This window comes from Anser anser, assembly GCF_964211835.1.
Source record: "Anser anser genome assembly, chromosome: 13".
In the NCBI taxonomy this organism is placed as follows: Eukaryota; Metazoa; Chordata; class Aves; order Anseriformes; family Anatidae; genus Anser; species Anser anser.
This window is the reverse complement of record NC_139734.1, coordinates 17,942,150-17,963,912: the sequence shown is the minus strand read 5'-3', so window position 1 is coordinate 17,963,912 and position 21,763 is coordinate 17,942,150. Positions and strand designations below refer to the sequence as shown.

The 21,763-nt window shown below is 35.7% G+C and overlaps 1 protein-coding gene across 1 annotated transcript in view; it reads right to left on the bottom strand.

Annotated features, from left to right (window-relative positions):
* The window catches only part of LOC310881071 (uncharacterized protein), an 88,687-nt gene that overhangs the window by 18,874 nt on the left and 48,050 nt on the right, over nucleotides 1-21,763 (bottom strand). The window contains exons 4-5 of the mRNA XM_083797804.1: nucleotides 21,354-21,450; nucleotides 18,163-18,254 (exon numbers count right to left, since the gene is read on the bottom strand). Coding sequence (XP_083653930.1) covers nucleotides 18,163-18,254; nucleotides 21,354-21,450 — 189 coding nt within the window. The remainder of the gene's footprint in view (nucleotides 1-18,162; nucleotides 18,255-21,353; nucleotides 21,451-21,763) is intronic.

Below are 21,763 nucleotides of genomic sequence, written 5' to 3'. Positions count from 1 at the left end.
ATATATATATTTATTCCATGTCATATTATTGAATCACTGAGTTACAGAAAGTAAGGTTAGATAAGGTCAAGACTAGGTTAGATGAGGCCCTGAGCAACCTGATCTAGTGGGTGACATCCCTGCCTACGGCAGGGGGGTTGGAACTAGGTGATCTATGAATTTCTTTCCAACCCAAGCCATTCTATGATTCTATGACTCTAAGGTAAGTTGGAAGGGACCTCTGGAAGTCATTTGGTCCAACCATGGACTCAGAGGAGGGCCAATTTAAAGGAGATGGCTCCAGGAGTTATCTTGTCAAGCCTGAGTATCTCCAGGGATGGAAATATCACAGCCTCTACAACAACTGCTTCCAAAGTTTGACTACACCCACCATGGAAACTTTTGTTTTATTACTATTAATATTTAATTAAAATATTTCTTTGTGCCTAATTACGTGCATTGCCTCCTGTCCTATCACTCTGTACCTCTGAGAAGATTCTGACTTCTTTTTTCTATTAGGTAGTTGTAAACAGCAATAACATCTTCTGTGGGGCTTCTCACAGCTCAACAAACCCATTTATCAGACACTTCTCAAACTTCAACTGTTTCAGCCCCTTGGTGGCTTCTACTGGACTCCCTTTGTGAGTTCATATTCAAAATATAAATAATTTAAATTTTCTTTGTTTATAGAAATGATGAAAACAGAAAACCACCAAAAGCAACAAAGAAATTAAACCAAAATAACAAAAAACACGGGCACTCATTCCCACCTCCGGTCCTTGTAACAGCACAAAATGATGTGGAAAAAAAGATAAAATCAGAGCTCTTCCACCAGCTGTAATGTGTCAAGGTGCTCAGACTAACGCATTAAATTTTAGGCAAATACTCCAATTTACACACTACTTGTACAATTAAATTCCGAGGTAAATTCTGATTGTGCAGTTCTGAAAAGTTCAAAAAGTTACATCAAAATTAAATGACTCTCAAAATGACCCAAAGCAGAAAAAAAATAATTAGTTCTGATATAGCCCCTCTTCAATTACCTGCATGCGAATATGCATCTATTTAATTACCTTACACAGAACTTAAGTTTTATAGTTAACTTAAGGTTTTTCAGCTCATTTTACACAGTGTAAATACATTAAAAAAACCCTCATCTAAGCAGAACTTTCTAAGTTGACATGAAAAAAATCCAGTGTCTCATGTCTTATAATTATTTCCCAGGAAGATGAAAACCTGTACTCTGTTACTGTATTTCTATGGTATCATGTTTAATACATCCATGCAGTAAGCCACAAATTTGGTTAGAGTGACAAAAGAATGGCTTCAGTTGTTCCAAAATGTTCCAGAAAATCCAACCGCATAATGGCGTCCAGTCATGGAGGAGCTCTACAAACACTGTGGCTACTTCATAAATAATCAAAGATATACAAAGAGGAAAAGACAGTCTTTGTAGTTAAAAAATAGAATAAAGTGTTCAGAAAAACACACAGGAACAGATATAATTTACCAGATGAAAGACATTCCTTCAAGAACAGCTCCAAACACCAAATAGTCTATATCCTACTAAACCGTTCACTCAGTTTCTTCCTTCAAAGAAGTCACCATTTAGACCTCCCTTTTAGAGCTCTGCAACTCGACGCTGCAGTCAAGCCATTCATTTGTATGACAACAGAAAGCCTGATCAAAAAAAAATAAAAATAAAATAAATCCTCAGCTCAGCATTTTTCACATCATGAAAGGACTGCCTCCCCCATTTCTGTTAATATCACTGTCATTGCTATCCCTAATCTCTACTACTTTGTATTACACTCACAACAGTTTTAGAGATCGATTAAATGCCTCAGCTCTGCTTCGATTGTTAATCAATCTGAAAAACAAGTTATTGCTTTGTACACCACAAAGAAAGACAGATTATCCTTTTATTATTGATTAGGCTAGCTACAGTCCTGCCAATTCTGTTGCCATTATTTCCAAACATTCTTGCTCAGCAAATTTCCAACTTGTACCAACCTTAAAGACAAAAAAAAAACTTGGAACTTTATACATATAGATCAGTATAGATCAGCTTTTTACTCTAATCACCCAACCTTTCACGGATGATATAATAGCTATACAATTATACAATAAATTACTGTATTCATAAGACCTTCTTTACTTATGGAAAAGATTAAGGATACTTGTACTTTTCTTAGTCTTTTTCATCTTTCCCTTGTTCAGGTACAATAAAACATCCAGTATCTACTTTACTCACATCCAGAGAAGCGGCTACAAGTAACAGGTAGGTACCCAAGTTGCATCATTTTGTAAAAAATGGGTCTTGGCACTGGACTGCACAGATGGGATAAGTGCTGCAGAATGAACAGACTAATTCAAAAACTGGATAGAGTAGTACAATTCGGTAGAAATAATCAAAAGAGCTAATTAGAAATGAGAACTAAATTGAAGTTAAACAAAAATACACAAAATCACCAGTATAAACTGTGAAAAATGTTCACATTCCAGCACATATAAATAGCAATGTCAAATGCAAAACATGAGGCAAGCCTTCCACCTTGCCAAGTAGTGCATATATGTAATATCCGCATATATATAATATAACCACAAGCTGAACAAGAAAATTAAGTGCTTTTAGAAAATGCGTTCTGAAGAATTTTTTATTTTTTAAAACGGTGTTTGCCTGCTGTGGGAATCTGGAGATTGAAAATACATGTTAATAAATTATAAGAAGCGCTACTGGAAAGATAAAAGGAAGACATGAATTCTGTATCCAAACAGAACAAGAATGGTGACTTTTCACTCCTGCCAGTAAAAATTAATTAGAAGTAGGCAATTTTTTTCACTATAAGGTAGTGAAGAACTAGATCACGCCACTTAATGCAATTCTAGAAACTATTTCAAGTTTTTAAGCAGGGATGAAGATTTATGAGGAGGCAGTTCAATGAATTAGATGACCTCTCAAGTTTCCTTCAGCCCTATTTTTTTTAGATTATGTGAATGCTTAGAAACAAAATATTTACAAGGATATCTGATGCTAGAATTTATTTATTCTCAGAGTTGCCAGAATGAAGCCAGATAATTTTATATGAAACATTTGTGTTAAGAATTTGCCAAGATGCTGATGCAAAATTAAGAAAACAGTGCAAATGGCATTCATCATTGTTGTGACTTGGGAATGGTTGCTACGTTAACATCAGCATAGCGACACAGTATTCTCTAGAACTGGAACATCTGCTTTCCAAAATGAGTTTCCACTGACCACTATAAACTCATAATTATAAATAATTCTTTGGAGAGTTAAACAAACACACTGTTTTAAATCTTGCTTATTTACTAACATGTCCATTTGCTTACAGAGACCTGTGCTCTTCTTGATTGTTCTGCATGGATTCATTGTTTCTGAGACTTAGCTGAAGCCCAAGCAACACATGGCCCTGTTTATGGGCCTGATTATACCTCTCAAATTGCAGACCCAAGATATAAATAACATGGTCTCTTTAATTAGTTATTAAGCAACACTACTAAAAAAAACTAACATAAAAATTACATGATCAATAAACTAATAAACTCACAGCTATTATTAATTTATTCTGTCATTTGGCACACTATTACATGCACTTATGAGGTCATTACTTATCACTCATAAATGTTACAAATAACTACTATGGGACTGAATTCTGTTACTCAATGTAATGCAAGTCTATCCCTATTAGTCTGTTGTCCTATGGACAAAACAAATGCCAAGTGGCCAGCTTCACTGCACCCATAGTGGCGCAGAACGCATTGCATCCCATTAACAGCACACCTAAGAGGGATATAGTGGGGATGTACACAGACAGACGACAGGAAGTACTGGAACGATAGGAAATACAGAGAAGTTTGACAGTGCTAACAGGCTGGAATTGGTTAGAGAAATCTTTTTAAATGGTTACCTACTCATTTAATTGTGTAACTCTGTTCTTCCCACACTACTTAATGAAAAAGACATTGTTATTTTCCTCGTGTGTGTGGAGGAAGAGGATTCCTCTCTCTCTAGGATTGCATCTCTCCTAGCTAATGGTGCCAGTTCTGAGCTTTGCAATTCAGCCTTTAAGAAAAAAGACTCCAAAACAATCATGATTAACAGTTGCATAAAACCACCAAAAAAGGCATATGTGTGTGTGTGTGTATATATATATTTTGGCCTGATGTGAAATTTTCAAATGGGTCTAGTTTCACTTAAAACCTTCACATCATGTGACAGGTTTGAGGAAGAGGTGTGTGTGTGTTTTAAACAAACTCTTAAAAAGTGACAATCTTTGCCTGAGTCACAAGTGTGTGTTAAGCAACTAAAACAGATGCATCTGGTTTTCTGTTTCATGATCAACACTTGCCATTTCTCTATTATGAAGACTCAGTGATGGTGAATGCATGCTGTTGCAAGAGCAGGCACTTATACAGCCATTTTGAAAACCTTGCTAGAGTAAACTACAAGTTTCTGAGCATGAACATATTAAACTGAATAATGATTAAACACAAAGCACAGGACCTTACAAAAAACAGACCGGAAGGGACTCAGCAGGTTACCTAGTCCAACCTACTGCTCAAAGTAGGTCACCTGTGAAATCAGACTTGAGCTGGATAAAAAATAAGCATAAACAAAGCTCAGCTCAAGCTTTACCCATTTGGGTCTTGAAAGCCTTCCCAAATGGAGATTACACTGTCTCTAAAAGCAACCCATCCTAATGTTTGACTGATCTCAGAAATATTTTTCCCAATATATCCAGTTTGAACCTCATTTCAGCTTTGCCCTTTTGTCTCTCATCCTTCCCTACGTATCATTCTGAAGGACCTGATTTCAGAAAAATGAGTTTCTTTCAGTAGAAAACACCTTTTGAAAACTTATGCTCAAGAGCCCTAATTAATTCACCTAAAAAGAATGTGAAATGTGAATCAATGTATAAAGCAGTTGGCATTCCTGTTCTCAGAAATAATATAGGAATTGAAATATACTCAGCTAAACAGATCCAGTACAGAGCAGCATATTCTTTAGCTAGTTGAAGGAATACCAGGCAAAGATGTGGGAAACATTGGCAAGCATTTCCTAACAACTCATTTGGAAATTTCAAGAGGAATTGCACAAAACACTAGAAATATGTCATAGTTTGTTCTTACCCTGCTACGTTCATACGTTACTGTATGCATCCAAAACACATTCATATTCTTAGTATTTGATTGACAGATTTTCTCCTAGGGAGGCCTTGCAATGTCTTTTGGGATATGATTTTAGCTATTGAAAATATTGGTCTGAACCATATGACATCAGATTGTTTCTATTCATGTGTTATCTTGCTTATATACTACTGAATCAATGTTAAATTGCTTTTCTTTGCCAGTGAAGTTAGCATTGCCAGAAGGACCTGCTTCCAGTTCAAGAAGTAAAGAACACATGAACTTCCTACAGGGTTACAGTCATCTTGGTATATTTTTGCTTTTGAAGCAGAAGCTGCAAAGACTTTCCATTCAAACTTGTCATATCCTACCTTACCAAAAATTAGCTAAGGAAACTTTGATGTTCAAACTCTTTCAAATTTCAATACATCTAAATTGCAAATAAATATATACTTGTGTTCTTATTATTGAACACATGAGCTGTCTTATTCTAGGAGCTGAAGCAGCTATGCTCTTACCATAAAACAAGAGCTGTTTGAAGGTTAACTGATTAAGCTCTTCAGGTTCCCTTTTCAACTAAGTACTTTCAATTATGGTTTGAAAGTTAGATTGGGAATTCCATTTGCCTGTATTCGGAATACTTTTCTCAGAAACATTAATATGATCTTCCCTTCTGAGTGAAGATATTTCCCAATATATACTGATAACAAATTTCTCTTATATAACATGAATTATTTGAAAGAAGTAAAATAAGAGCCCTTAAGTCCTTGTTTCATGATAAAAAAACAATTAACAGAACTCATGGAACTCATTTTATCTTGTTTTATCATATCCATTCATTTTGGAGGTTTTTCAATTTTCTTCTCATATCTTAATGATAATGGACTTAAAGCTTTAAATATAATGACCAGTGATGTATAGTTAAAATTAAATGCCCACAGGATAAATCAGAACCAAACCCTTCAGTAGGTCAAGATGAAGCCTCTGTACTCTACACTACACCATATACACACCTCTGGTGAAAGCAATGAAATTATATGCCTAGGCCACAGACTGCTGCTGCGTAGCAAAAAAGCAAAGGGCTCTTTTTCTCAGTTGGAGCATTTGAGTGTCAGGCTGGCGGCTGCTGCTGCTAATAGGGAAGGGTCAGGATGTTATAAGGACAGCCACTACTGCTGGAAGCAAGAACTCTCTTCTACAAGCAGAAGTCAGCACCCATTTTGTTCACAGCAGAAATTTCACTTTTTTTTTTTTTCTACCCTCTCCTTTTTCCCCCCACAGTTCCCTATCCCACTTAATCATTTCTCCACACCCTTTTCACTTTGACAGCAGGAGTGGCCTGCACCTGACCCTCTCTTCCCAGAACAGCCAAATTTTGCTTTGTGGCTATTGTCACAGCAACCAGACTAAAATAAATCAGCTTTGAGAGGAGCAGCATCTTCTAAAAAGACAGAAGCTGAAATACCTTCTTTGCCAAGAACATCTTAGTTTCACAATTATGTATTAAGTCTGCCAAAATATGAAGACTTTTCCACCATTATAGTTTAAAACAAAGTACTCCTACCCAGTACATTATTTTTATTTCGTAATTCACCAAAGCACTCCCTAAGAAATCTCTTCTGCTTCAGATCTACTGCACAGTTAGGTCAAGGTCTCCCTGTAGACCTCTCTGAGGAGAAAATGATTCATCTTACTTTTTTGTTTGTCTAATACGTCCAGTTAGTTTCAAATGCCTTTTTTTAAGCATCTTATTGTCAGCCATTACATATTGATTTCTCCACTGCCTGTTTTTGAAAAGCACGTGGATACTAATGTTACCATAGACAATACTAGTTCTGTTTGTGCTGAGTATCTGTGTTATGCTCCATGAAAAGAGAAATGACATATGGATAGGCCTCTCTTGATAAGCAGTAATAAGATACCCAAAGCTATGTGATACTTGAGGGAAGAAAGTCATTGCACAGTGCTGAGAACCTGAGCTCAGGAAGGGCCCGTACCTTCCCTTTCCTGGGAAAGGGAAGGGAAAACACTCACTCCTCAGCAGGGATAAAGCAAAACTTCATAGTGACTAGACTGGGCTGTGTGGAGTTTGCTACTGTTTAAAATGAGCAAGCTGACTGAAGCCAAGACTGGGGGAAAGGACCTACCACAAAAGGATAGGAGAGGAGGAGGAAGCAGGGAGAAGAAACAAAGATACAAGGATCTTTTTTACTTGTGCTCTATCTCACCTACATGATGTATTTAAAGCATTAGATATTTCAATCTGTATCCTAATAAAGCTTTTTTGTTTGTTTGTATAAAAAGCCTTTTGACCCGAACAAAAGAAAGAAAAAGACCTGAACTATAAGAAAAGACCTCAACAGGCCCATCTTAAAGTTCTGGCCACATCAGATAGTGCCTATGTGGACGTTAACAAGTCTAAATAGTGACAATAAGCAGTATCTTTATGATTCTAATGCAAGGTTACAAACATAGATCGGTTTTATCTCAGCATTACATCTAACTAAGGAGAAATTGATAAAATGTTCCCAATAAAAGACCATATTTTGAATACTGTCCCACTGGATTTATTGCCATGACTGCTATTCAACTATCATTTGTTACTAGTCCAGTTGAATGGAACATTTTTTCAATGATTTCTGTAATATCTATTTGGTCTCTGCCCTCAAAGAGGAAAACATTTGACTTGCACATTTTACCCCTTTCCTCTATTTTTAATAGCTACAGTTGTGATAATGTTCACACAAATCATTTGACTAAGCTATGCAAAATATTATTTCCTGCATACTGCTCAAAGCAATTAAGCAGTGAAACAAGAAATTTTAAATACATATATTAAGAAAGAAGGGTACAAAGAGTGTATCTTCAACATGTATATTTTCTACACATAAAGCAAGCTTATTCCTGCGAGGTATTTATACCAAAAAAGCTGTTAATGCTGGGTGTTTTCTGAAATATTAGTATGAATCTATGTATCAAAAGTAGATCATATTTTCTAATTATCTCATACTTGAAAGAATCCCTGCCAAGTTCATGAATCACTGCTGTTTTCTTATTTTAAAAGTCTTCTGGGAAATTAACATCCATGTGACATACTTTGTTTCTTATAAATGACGAAACCAGTAAAAGATTATCTAGGTAGAATCACAGAATCATTAAGGTTGGAAAAGACCTTCAAGACCATCTGGTCCAACCATCCCCCTACCACCAATGTCATGCACTAAACCATGTCCCTAAGCACCAGGTCCAACCTTTCCTTAAACACCCCCCCCCAGGACAGTAATCCATCACCTTCCTGGGCAACCTGCTCCAATGCCAGTAATTCCAATAATAATAAAATACAAAATCTGTTATACTACTCAATGCAATGACTTAACCTCATCAAGCCAGATAGAAAAGCAATCACTGACCAATTGATTACATTCTTCAGGTATTTAAAAGCATCTCCTCATACAATTCTTTTATTTTTTTTTGCTTTATTAAAATATTTGCTTTATTAAAATATTTTAAAGGTTCCAGGGAGGATTCAATAACAAGGTAATAACATGTTCCTCAATTTCTCCACTGCATTTCTTCACAATCCTGTTTTTCCCCTTACTGTTAAACCAGCCCTCCCCTCCCCCCTGCTGATCATGATGTGCTACATGTTGATATGAAGTCTCTGGTAAAGGTCAGAATGAAATTCAAAGCCACAGTTATTAAAACAATGTGAAAGATTGCCTAATTTCCATGATCTAAATTCTTTCATTATTTACTACTACTTCACAGTCAGAACGGCAGAATTATTCATGATAACGGAGTACATTATGGAATTCATTTTTCAACTGGTTAAACTAATTTAAGCTTGATTCATTTTCCAGCAACAGTCTGCATACACTCCTAGAAAGATTAACTGCTAATTCCCCATTTATGATTTCTAAAGTCTGCACTGTATCTTTCTGTTGTTCAGAAATGCTAAATCTGGTGTAACCAAAACATTCCAGATTCTTACCACCCATCAACCCATGGAACCTTACATTCCATATGGGAATCTGAATCTGATATACACGATACACTTGACTCATCCTGAAAAGAAACAGTCTTGTGTTGTATAAAAACAAAGTAATGCATAACTTCTCATATATATAAACATTATATTAATGCATAGTAATATTATTTTCAAAATTATTGTAATATTTATATATACATAATACACATATATTTTATATGCTGTAGTTTGTAGTAGCAGACTAAATTTTTCCCCTAAGCGGCAGGTCAATTTTTTGAAACTATCAAGAATATCATGCATCTGTACAGCACTCTGGCTAACTGTTTACGTCATGCCCGAAGATGACCGATGAATAATACTGCTCTACATATGCAGTTCCAAGGTGATTTACAAAGTCAACAAACACTACAAAGAAGCTCATCAGGTGACTTGGATTTTCAGTCCTGCTCTAGTACCCCGGCTGTTACAACATGGTGCTTCTCTGGTGTGGATAACTTTGTGTATACATATTTCATGTCCAAATAGTACAGCTACATGGATATACACAGTTTATTTTACAGAGCTATTAAACCATTTTATACAGCAGTTTAAATTTATATCTGTATTTTTGGAAAGGAATGCAATACATCAAGAAGTCATTTACTCCAATGTCTGGAATACGGAATATTAAATAGTTACTCCAAATTTATCAGATGAGACATTCATAATAGTGTCCAAATGGACACTGCAATAGGACACATTAAAATATTGAGTATTAATAGACCTCCTACAACTTGGAAAATGGATAAAAGCTAAAAAATACAGCAAGAATGCTTTCCGAACACAATACATTTCAGACAAAATTATCTTCTCATATTAGTGGACTTTCCAACATAAGAAATCGATAAAATTATATATGCATTCAATCATAATTTCTTTTGCTATATATATATATTTAATAAATATTCCCATTTGGATGCAAACTTCACCTGAAGACACATACTTTATTTTATCCACATAAAGCATAAGCAAAGTAAATAGAATTTGCTGCACTTGAGGCTTCATTCCATGTACAACAAGTATGTATTTGGATACTAGTTTGATCATCAAGACATGGTCAAATTTATTCTAGTGTGACAGAGCAAGTGAAATTAGCAAATCTCTACTGATTTTTGCAGCTGGCATTTAGCAATAGACAAGTTGTATTGCTGCATAAGGCACTGCAATTTGAAGAAAAAAAAGAAAAAAAGCTTTTTTATGTTTAAATATAACTATTTCCAAGCTAAGTAGTAAATAAAGGCTAATAAATCCTACCTGCAGACACACGAATATGCTTCTCTTCTCTCTCATTTTCCCCCTCTTGTTTCCACTAAAGCCTTCTACAATTGTTCCAGGTCTCCAATTACAATTCCTCAAAGAAAACAGTGCTGGGGAGAAAGCTGTTCTCTACAGCCATGAGTGCCTTAAAGTTAACGATAACTGGGTCTTGACCGGTCTGGTCATGGCTACATGAAGCAGCATGAAGAAATGCATCCTGAGACACAACCAGTGAGAGCACAGAACATCAAAATTCTGCATCAGAGTGAAGGACAGATATCTGGAAGCACTTTTTCTGCAACATGCGTGACCTGACCTTGACATTGACAGTGCCTCATTTCTACATAGGAATATATGCCACTATAATACATGCCACTGTATTCGACAGGGAATGGTCTCTCAATTTGAGCTATGAGACCTGCATAATAAATTACTCACCACCAAAATATATTATTTCCTTGAAAAATATCTGTTAAAATCATTATGTAGAAAAAACGTACTCCAGGTCTTTCATTTAATATGTACAGGGAAATTGCTGCAGAAATGTCTCTGCAGGCAAGTACATACACTTACTTACATGGAAGAGATTTTTGTTATCTTGGCCCCTCCTCCACCCTCCAAATCAACCTAAGCTTCAAATAATTCTCTTGAAGAACTACTGAAAAAAAAATTCTTTATGCAGTAAACAAAGTAATTGCAGAGAACAAAGACACAAATGGAAATGGAGCTCCTATAGAATTTCTCCTTCAACTGAAAGCAAGCTCTGAAAGTAACACTGTTTGGGAAAATCGGCTTTTGTAAGGTCTTCACAAGAGTATACAAAATATTATGATACCAATAACGTTTAGTTTGTGAATATTTTCAACATTTCTCATACCAACTCAAAGGTATGTTGCTCTCAGGACTAGCTTGACAGTGGTAGTGGTAGAAAGAGCAACAAAATACAGCGAAACTGTTCCAGAGCTGAAGACCAGACTATTGGCCAATAAAACCTGCATATACATTCAGCTTTTTGACACCACTTTTCACAGATACTAATCCAAGTGATAGAGATATTAATCAAAGTCATACCTGCGCACTTAGGTGTTTTATTCTGAGGTCCTAGTCTATCTATTATCCCTTCCACAATATCAAGGTCAAGTCCAGAGACAGTCCAGTCCCTTCAATAAAATTCAGTGCCTGCCTATCACAATAGAGGCGGAAAATAAACACTAGCATAAAAATACAAAGAATAAACCTTTCACACTGGGTTTTGGAATATTGTTCATTCTGGCAATAGATCAAATACTTACATGTCTCACAGTTTCAAAAATTCAAGTGATTTGGGATGTATAGGTTACAGTTCCACCAAAATTGCCATCTCTGGAAATGAATTTAGAAAGCTCTGGGCAAATAGTTCCTACAGAGTAAGACAGAACTGGCAGCACTGTACAAACTGATTGTATGCCAAAACAACTACATCAGCCAGTGAGTCAGCCACAGGTCTTTATGTTCCCTGGCACATTAGATACTCTTTTCTTTTTTTTTTTTTTTTTTTAAAATTAGTGCTACAACATGGTGACCAGTAATGATCTTACTGACACTGCCTTCACGCTCAAAGTCACATCAGTAGTATCTGAGGTCTTATATTAGCTTTCCTTATTTCTTATTTCACCTTCTGCTGTGCAAAGGTGGACACAAAGTTCAAGCACAGATTATAAATTCATCACAGCTAGCACAGTCTAATACAATAAAGTCAGTGTCACAGTGCCACTTGTCACTTTCAGAGCATCAGATGAAATGATGCCATCTGTGAGAGAAAATAAAACAGGGAACTGAGTCATCGCACACACTGGTAAAATGCCACGGTAATGCTAGAGCTGGAGAGAAAACCATGGAGGAAAGGCAATCAGAAACTTCGGTTCTAGTGATTACCTCTCAACTCACATAAACACTGTTAGTTTTAGTCTGTACAAGTGTCACTTCACAAACCTGCTTTGCACACCTGCATTTTTATTGTACTTTTATTATATATGCTAAACACACCTGCATTTTTATGACTGTGTTTGCCTGAAGGCCCCACAGTAGCAGAGCTACTGATATATTTGGAGAATTTGAAGATATCCAAATTAATGTGAACAAACAATAACAGATCATTAACTAGAATTTAATTCACTACAAAATAAAGTACTGTACAGGTAGTGAATCAAATGAATTATTTGCAACTTGCAGGTTTTCTGCATCTGAATTACCTTTTAGGAAGTTCTCTGTCAAAAAATGAAAATCTAGCACAATGTCTGTAACTCGGGATAGGTGTCTGATTAAAAAAAAAAATATTGAAATACTGTTCATCATTCTGCCTTTTTCACTATTGCATTTTATGTGATTTTATAACAATTATATTTGTACTAGGAGTAATCTAAGCTTAAAACCCCAGGTATACAACAGCTTCTAAGAATGACTTTCTCCATATAAGTAATGTTTGAGAAATTATACAAAGAAGTTTAATGGCATCCAACATGATACCAAACATGCTTCATAATATGGAGGAAAGTATTTTTTCTGTTTTGTTTGTTTGTTTTATTTAACCCACCCCAAAAAAACGTGCTGCCAAATAGGCCTCAGCTTGGCCACAGATACTGAACTGGCAAGGTGTTAACTCTTGTTTATAACCAACAGAAAGTTGCAACTTGGACCTGTAACTGCCAGGCACTCCACATCTCTAAATTCAACTTCTCAGTTTTTCACTGCAGTGCACATCACTCGAAGAGTGCCTGATCCCTTTACGTCCCACAGAAGTTAAAATGCTTATGCTGTTAGGGATACTACTAGTGTAGTAACACAGTCAACTACCTAGCTCAGTTTGTAATAAGTAATTTTTACCATACTGCAGTAGGCTGCTAAGGGAGACATCTGCAATCTGTTTCATAGCAGATGGTTACTTGTAAAAGGTTTAAATTCCTACATCATTGACCACCTTTCCATAGCAGGTATACAGGTCTGCTCATTTCAAAAGCAAAAGACTAATCAACTGGCCAACTGTTTAAAGGAGACTAATAATGAAAACAAAACAAAACCTCCTAGATTTTGATATATACTTGAAATTGTTGGTTTCCATGCTCTCTAAAATGTTTTGTCCACTAATAACTTCTCTATATATGTATATATACATAAATATGATTTAACCTTATTAACAGTTTATTTACATTTATTAATTTAAGGGTTAGGGTCACAGAACATATGATGAACACAGGCAATGAAAACACTGTGTGAACTAGAGGTTTCTACTGTTAAGGTTTTCTAATCTTTGTCTATTTATATTCATTGTTTTCTGCTTATCAACAGCAATTGCCTTGGTGACAGACAAGCACAGGATTTTATAGTTCCGTATAATCCACACCCAACTTCCTCCTCCCTCTGTTTGCCAAGCTTTCCCACTGCCCACACCTCTTGTGATATGTGTGCGGACTCAAAGAGTTTGTACAACACTAACTATACCACTTAATATCAGGACTATGTGTTCACCTTGCAGTCCTCTTACAGACTTACCAAAAAAGCCAATTCTTTCACAGAAAGCCAATGTCTTTCTGTGGCATTTAAATCAGCCGATCAGCTGAGAGCACGTAAGTGAAGTCTGCTCAATATAGTAAATACCACACAAAACAAGCTTTTTTTTTTTTTTTTTTCCCAGAAATCTCTAGCAGGATTCTAAAGCCTGAACTCTCACCTATGGTAATATGCCTGTCAATGCCCTCAAAAAAAAAAAAAAAAAATACTGATACCTCCACCCAGATATAGTGAACTTCAGCAAGTTTGATCTTTGAATTTGCCAAAACCTATAAGTTCAATCAAATAGGTTAGCTGAAAATCCTGCAAGAGGTGACAGGGAGAAAGGCTGCTACTGAAAAGCATGCTATTTGAGACACCAATGTAATTCAGACTGACATGCCCCGAGTCTGTTGCATGGTAGTGTCTCAATAAAAAGTCAGTCATATGTCAATAAGAGAAGGTTGTTCAACAACCTTTTGGTGTTTGTACTGAACATACAAAGAGAATCAGGGGCACCATGTCTGCAATCCCCACCACTCTGGTCAGTGCTCCCAACCAGCCTACCCCCTCTGCTCAGTTTGAGTTAATAATTTTCTAAGCAGACAGCTGCTGCTGTTAAATAGATAAATGATAGCCAGCAGAAATCATGAAGCTTGGGATCACTGCCATAGTGAAAAACTGAATCCCCAGGAAACAATATTATATATAAATTAACATTCTATTAAAAAACAAACAAGCAACAACAACAAAAAAACTATATTAGAGCCTAATATGTTTTACAAGGAAAGTTAACAGTTTCGTTTCTTATGCCTGAAGCTTTGCAATCACTGTTTCTGAACTGTTTCTTCATTAGTCTTATGCTTCCAAATATAATCTATGATTTGGCAGCAAAGGCAGCAAAACATTTGTTCCTTCTCAGTACAGCTGCAACCAATTGGATTTTAAAAAAAATGGTATTGGAGATCCAACAGTTCTCTATCATGTTGATTCTTCCATGGTAACAGGGCTGTATTTTTTTTCCTCCTTTCGAGGGGGGAAAAATAGGCTGAAGAGATTTATTTCCTGTGCTCTCTCCTTTTCCAGTTTTAATCCCCCAAAACTGATAAGATTTGATTAAACTCAAAAATTACATGCTATGAAGCTTTTCTAACATATACTCCTATAAAAAAATCTTTTGTCTTTTCCATTCTCAGATATACAAATATAGTGAGTACCAAATCCCTCTGTACTGTAGGAGGCATGCACAATATATGTTTTGATGCCACAGAAAATGCAAACTACCTGAAAGCCTCTTGTCAAAAGAAAACATCTGTAGATGAGAGTACATTTTAGTAGTTAAAGAAGAATCAAAAACAGGTGTTCTTGAAGGCAGACAATAGTTAAATAACCCCCAAATTATGTCATTATATCTAAACATGAAGATGATGCTGCGGAGTTTGCTGTAAATTTTTACCTAGAACCTCTGAAAACAAGCTAAGCAAATACGCTCCCCTTTCCAGATACATGACAATACACTGAAGACAGTACCACAAATTACAACTGAAACATCATCAATATTGAGAGAAACAAAAGCTTGCCATAAATTATATAAGGGATAATATTAGTGCTAGGCAAAAATGCTGCTCATGCAGAAAACGTAGACACCCGATTAGAGGGTCAAATAGCTTTAATTTCAAAGAAAATGTTATATTTTTACACTATAAACAAAACATCAAAGCCAGCATAGTGCATAGATGAGTACAGAAATATGGCATGGTACATGCATAACAACTTTTAACTTTTGGCAGAAAATGTAAGTTAAAAAGGGAACAAATTGCAGCTGAAAAATTGAGTTGGCTTTCTCAGAGACTGCTAGTACCAGATTTAGCCAGACTAGTGCCAGACTCAGACTACACATGCATCTCCAATGACAGCTCACCTACTGCAGTGCCACCTGCCTCAGCAGCACAAGACCTGGTAAAGGATGCCTCATTTCTCATTCTTATCCCACCATGCACTGAAGGCTTTCCAAGTCAGTCTGGTTATTCACAAAACAGAGTTAAAGAGAACCACAGAACAACTGGGCCAAGCATTTGGTGCCTTTCTTGTTAAAACTACAACCCCTGAACACACTGGTATACTTGCAATGGCAAATTTGTTTTATTTCAAATGAAGATTGTAGTATCATATATTATTGATCAGAATATATTAAAAAAATAAATCTACAAGTGGTAGATAGCAAACAAGCCAAAAAGCCTAAGCACCCGGGGCAGGATGTTAATGGGGAGGGTAGGGGATTTTCTTCATTTCTGAATTGCAATTTTGCTCTGCAAAATGTTTAAGAAAAAAATGTGAAATGAAGTTTTGGAGAGAACACAAGGACATTCAGTCAAGTCATATAACATAAAGCAATGGCTTTCATTTTCCCAAATACGTTTGATTTCTGCTTTAATACTGAATTGGGAAGGAAAAAAAAAACACCACAAGTCTGAGTGGCAATGCAATTGCTATTGTTCAATAATAATTTAGGTGAGGACTAGAAGGGTTAGAAGAGTTTAGTTCACAAGAGAAGAACAAATTAGTAATGCCCTGGTAGATCTTTGGCCTCTTAGAAAAGTATTGACTTGAAAAGCTGAAGTTTCTCACTAAGGTTCTGTGAATTTCATGAAATTTGTTAGATATATGTTTGGAGCTGAATACATTAGAATGAGTTAAAGGATTATGTAAGAGGTAGGAGGGATTTTTAGAGTATTTTTACCAGCTGAAAAACACTGAGACATGCAGGATTTGATGCTATGATTATTTAACAGGCAGAATTAAAAAGAAGTAAAGAGACATTAGGGTGATTAAATTGCCATTATTTTGAGGATTTAAGGACAAAAGGAAGTAAAAATTCAGAATTAGAACAATACAAAAGAACAGACATATCAGAGAAAATACACCAAGGGCATCAATGAGCAAATGACTACAGTAGGCACAAAATACAAGAAACTCAAGCCCTATCAGTGTCAGCAGTCTTCCTCCAAGCTCATATACAACACTGCTCTGCAAGGCTCTATGCAAAAAAGATGTTTGGAATAAGAAGAGATATTCCCGTGTTTTCCAACTCACGTGCTGTCTTACCAAGCCAAAAGTTTAGCTGCTTTCACCTCCTGTTAGCAATGCAAGTCAGAGCTTCTCTTCTCTTGAGCAAGTACAATGCCTTCCTATATTTCAACTAGTTATGCCAGGACAAACATACTGAAGGCATCAGTTTTGCAATAGTGTAATTACAGCTTTCAGAGGTTAACAAGACTGTATGTCACTCATCCCCTGGGTGGCTTTTCTGGGAGGACAATCAGAAGAATATCAAAACATTGACTCAATTTTTCAGTCACTGCACCGTATCCACAGAACCTTACAAGACCATTTTCTATGTCCCTTTGAGGAGCTCAAGCTGATGGTGAAGTATCAGACTTCATCTTTAATCAAAAAATAGTTTCACAGCTGACACCTCTTAACTGAGTGCTGGCAAAATATTGCTGGACATATGTGTGTTTTAAAGTATGACATGCCATAAGGTAGAATTATGCAAATTGACAGCATATGACCCATATTGCTATATGTATTCCTTTTATTATCTCATTTATAACAACTAACTTCAATATGCACAACAGATTTCTTTTCATGGTAAGCGTATTTCTATACATTGTTTATTCTGCAAAAGAACAAGTTATTAATCACATTGTGGCCAAATACTGAAATTCAGTGTCATGGGATTAAAAAAATAAGAAAATCTTAGTGCCATCCAAGCATACATTTATACTAACTTGAAGAAAAAGTTAAGGTGTAAGACAATGTATGTTTGCAGAAGACAGCATTTGTTCAGAGGCATCCGTGTTGAGCTACTTTTTTTCAGCTTGAAGTAATTGGTTTCAGTTGTTTTAAACCCTACTATGAAATAATGTCTTTATTTGCATTGCCATTCAACTCTTTTGAGCAAATATGTACAGATAACAAAATGCTGATTTAGAATGGTGACTGTTTTACTATAATGCATCGTGATAAAAAATAAAAATAAATAAACAGGTTAATAAATAATTAAAAATGTAAATTCTTTTGAATGAAATGTTAACATAAAGGGCAATACTTAACTACCCCTTTTTTTTTTTTCCTCCCCAATATCAAGGAAATGCACTCACATGAGGATAGGGAACAAGTTATTTTTTTCCCCTATTTCTTAAATGTTTGTTTCTGCTTACTTTTAAAACAGGGACTTCAGTCTTCTGCTGTAAGATCATGAATAGTTCAGAATACCCTTTAGAAGTGACAGCTATTGTAAAGAATGAAAAATCTGAAACAACAACAACAAAAGAAGAAAATGTAGGGAAAAGTCAGTTTTGAGTGGTTTTGAAGTTGACTGAATTATTCAGTGACTATGAGATAAATGTAGAGATACAACACTAACGTGACATAATTATGTCTTTTAGTCAGAAACCAAAACCTTAGAAATTATGAGTCATTATAAGTGGAAAATTATTGATATTTCTATTTTCCATTTTCTTTCTAGAAAAACACTAATTAAACTGAGCATCATTTGACATACTGCTAAATAAGTCTCCTAATTTATGTAATTATATCCAATCTGAAGAACTCACTTCTTGTGGCAGTAACTTAAATGTTTTAACACTTCAGTTTTGATAAACCAGTGATTTATAGAGCACATTTCCTTCTTCATAGCTGCACATGCAACAAAAATGGTGCTGAAAACTGATTTTAAACTTATACTCCCAACAGTTTTCTTTAAATGCTGTAATTTCAGTACATTAATATAGTTGCCCAAAGGGTAATTGTAAATCATTCAATTGATTTCTTTTTAATTTTATGTCAAAAGAATCTTACGTAACTAGTGCACACTTAGCAAGTACTTTGATTAGCACCATGGATCTTCACTGTTTTAATGAACGTATCTCTTTACTAATGTTTCATGCAATTTTCCTTTCAAACCATCATCCTACTTTGGAATAAAATATCACACCTTGAAGACCTCTCCACCTTGGACAACACAGCAATCTGACAGAGCCACAATACACTGAATGGAGGACCCTATCCTGCCTCTGAGTAGAGATCATCTCTGTTGTTTATTCAGCCTACAGTTCAGTGCTTGTTTCACCTATTTATTTATTTTTAATCACATTGTAGGCGACGAAAGTTTAGACACCACGGATGTTTTTGTATAAGACTGCACTCCTATTATGTAATTTCATTACCTCGTTAGCATACCCCAGTACATTATATGGTTACTAACACACATCATGTGCTATACAATGAGCAAAATCAAGCTTTACAACAAGACATGCAACCTTTAGAATCTTATTAAACTGACATTATTTACTTGACTGTTCATCACCCTCTGTGGAGTCTTCTTGCTTCATTAAAATTAACTTATTCTACTGTTTGGCAACTTCACACAGTTAAGAATACAGTTATGACCTTTTCCTTGGTCTCTTTTCTTCAATTACCATTTTTTGATAGCTTCACGTCATGATGTATTTCTCAAAATTATTGTCTAATTTGCACAATTCAAATCACTCTGCTTTTTGACCTTGCTCTGTGCCCCACCGTAGGAACACACTTTAATTCCCTATAATCACATTCTGTTTATATTCTGAAATGACAGAAGTCAAATGTATGCAAATGGCAATCAAATCCATAGAGTCTTTAAAGCTACCACTCAATCTCCTAATTACTTTCCTTTCTTTGCTTGTCCCTCCCCTCCCCCCCAGCAGCACACACATTCCTATGACCCTATCTCCCAGCACAGTATCAGGAACCTAATGAGGTGACAGTGTCAGTGCTCATCCAGTTCTCCTCCCCTAGCATGTTGTAAACAACATCATGAGGGTTACTGAACTAGTAAGCAAACACTTCCTCATTATTCCAGCCCTTCAGAATTAAATTTAATCCATAATGTGTGCAATTTCTATAGAAAACCCACATGGCCATGGTAACAGTTTCTTGCATCCTCATTTTCAGTTGTGCTTACCTAGTTCAGAAGTCTCTTACGGCTATCATTACCGACAAGTTCTTTGCAGTCTAAGCTGTGGCTCATATTGAGTAACAACCTCTTGTTCGCTAAGCAAGTAAATTCTTAGATTTATTTTGCATCCTGAGTATTGACTTAATTGAAGCAAATCAAAAATAGCAGTTGTACAAATCTGTATGCTGTACTTCACTAGACGTATTGAAACAGGCTATATATTTATACTGAAAAAGCAGCAACTTATTTCCAGATATCACACTGCAATTTCTATACTAAGGTTATCGGTCTCTCCTTCAAAAGTGGCCAAAACATAGATTTTTTCTGAAAAAAATCTATGTTCTTTCCATGGTACATAACTAAAAGAGAGACCTCATCGTAGTTTTGCACAGAAGTCCAGCTTTTCTATTTGAAATACTGAAACATGTCAGCCAAACCTGACAAAAGAGGAATGGGGGGGGGGGGGGGGGAGGGAGGGGTAACAACTTGGCTGTTATAATTTAGTCACAGTTCTATAAAACGCAGCATTCAATTAACTTATACAGCATTCTTTGAGTAATGAGCAACACCAGTAAAACCTGATCAAGCTATAGCCATATTTTGCAGATGTTAATGAGACAACATAACCACATCAAATGGAAGCTTTCTGTTTTTAAGATAAACATTCCAAGTTCTGTTTTCAATACAATGAATATAGAATTCTCTGCATGACAGAATGGACTATGCCATCCAAAGGTGGGTTGTTGTTGTGATTCTTTTTAAATATAGTATAACTAGCTAAGGAGTAAATACTGTCACCTACATAACGAACAGAAAACAGGACAAGTAATAAATTTTATACTTCCACTACAACCAGCCCAATACCTTTTATTTCTACAGATTACCTTGTCTTCCGGGTTTCTCCAGTACAAATTCTTGGATGGGTATTAGAATATGAAATGCAGCCATATCAATTGAGAGCATATCCTGTCTGATATTCTTGCAAAGCTCTGTCTATTCTAGAAACCTCCACACTGTTCCGAGAAGGGTAACCAATTCTGAATGGTACCAAATAATAGTTGTTAAAAAAAATTAAAAAAAAAAAATGGGTTCCAAGTAGGAACTTCTTTATTAGTAACTTATTTGCCTACCAAAGTGGCACATACTGAGTACTGTTATTTTGCCAACATATAGTTTAGCTATGTAAGGGTCCATTCAAATGACACTCTGAGTTGTTAGAAAAGTTCAAGGACCCACACCTCTGTTCATTTGTACATTTTTCTAGACTGTTGCATGGAAGTTCACCTGAATGTTATTTAACTTGAGACAAAAATAGAATTAGTTTAAGTAATTTACCTTATTGGTAACTGGGAAAAAATGAGATCAGTACTGCATCCCTTCTTGATAAGGCAGCAACTTTCATTCATTACTTACAGATAAGAATTCCCACTGTTACCAAAATCTCTGCTCTGTATAATAGCTTCCAAGGAAATATCCCATTGCAAGGGTAATAAGACTCGGGGTGACGATCCTAAGGTTGGAGAAAGAGTAATTGAGAGATTGCCCCAAATCATCTGACACTTAAGGAAAATTGAAGAAGCAATCAGAACTATCTTCTAAATTATATTGCAGATAAGACACCACAGAAAAATTAGTATATCTACCGTCGTGTGTTAATTCAACTATAACAATATTGTTTTAAGCTGACTCTAGCTTAAAATGCGCTCTAGATTTCGGCCCTAACACAAGAAATAAATTGATTTCATTGCTTAAATTTAAGAAAACTTTAAAAGGAAACATTAGATAGTTCCAGAAGAAAAGTCAGCACAGGTTTATCACTTCCT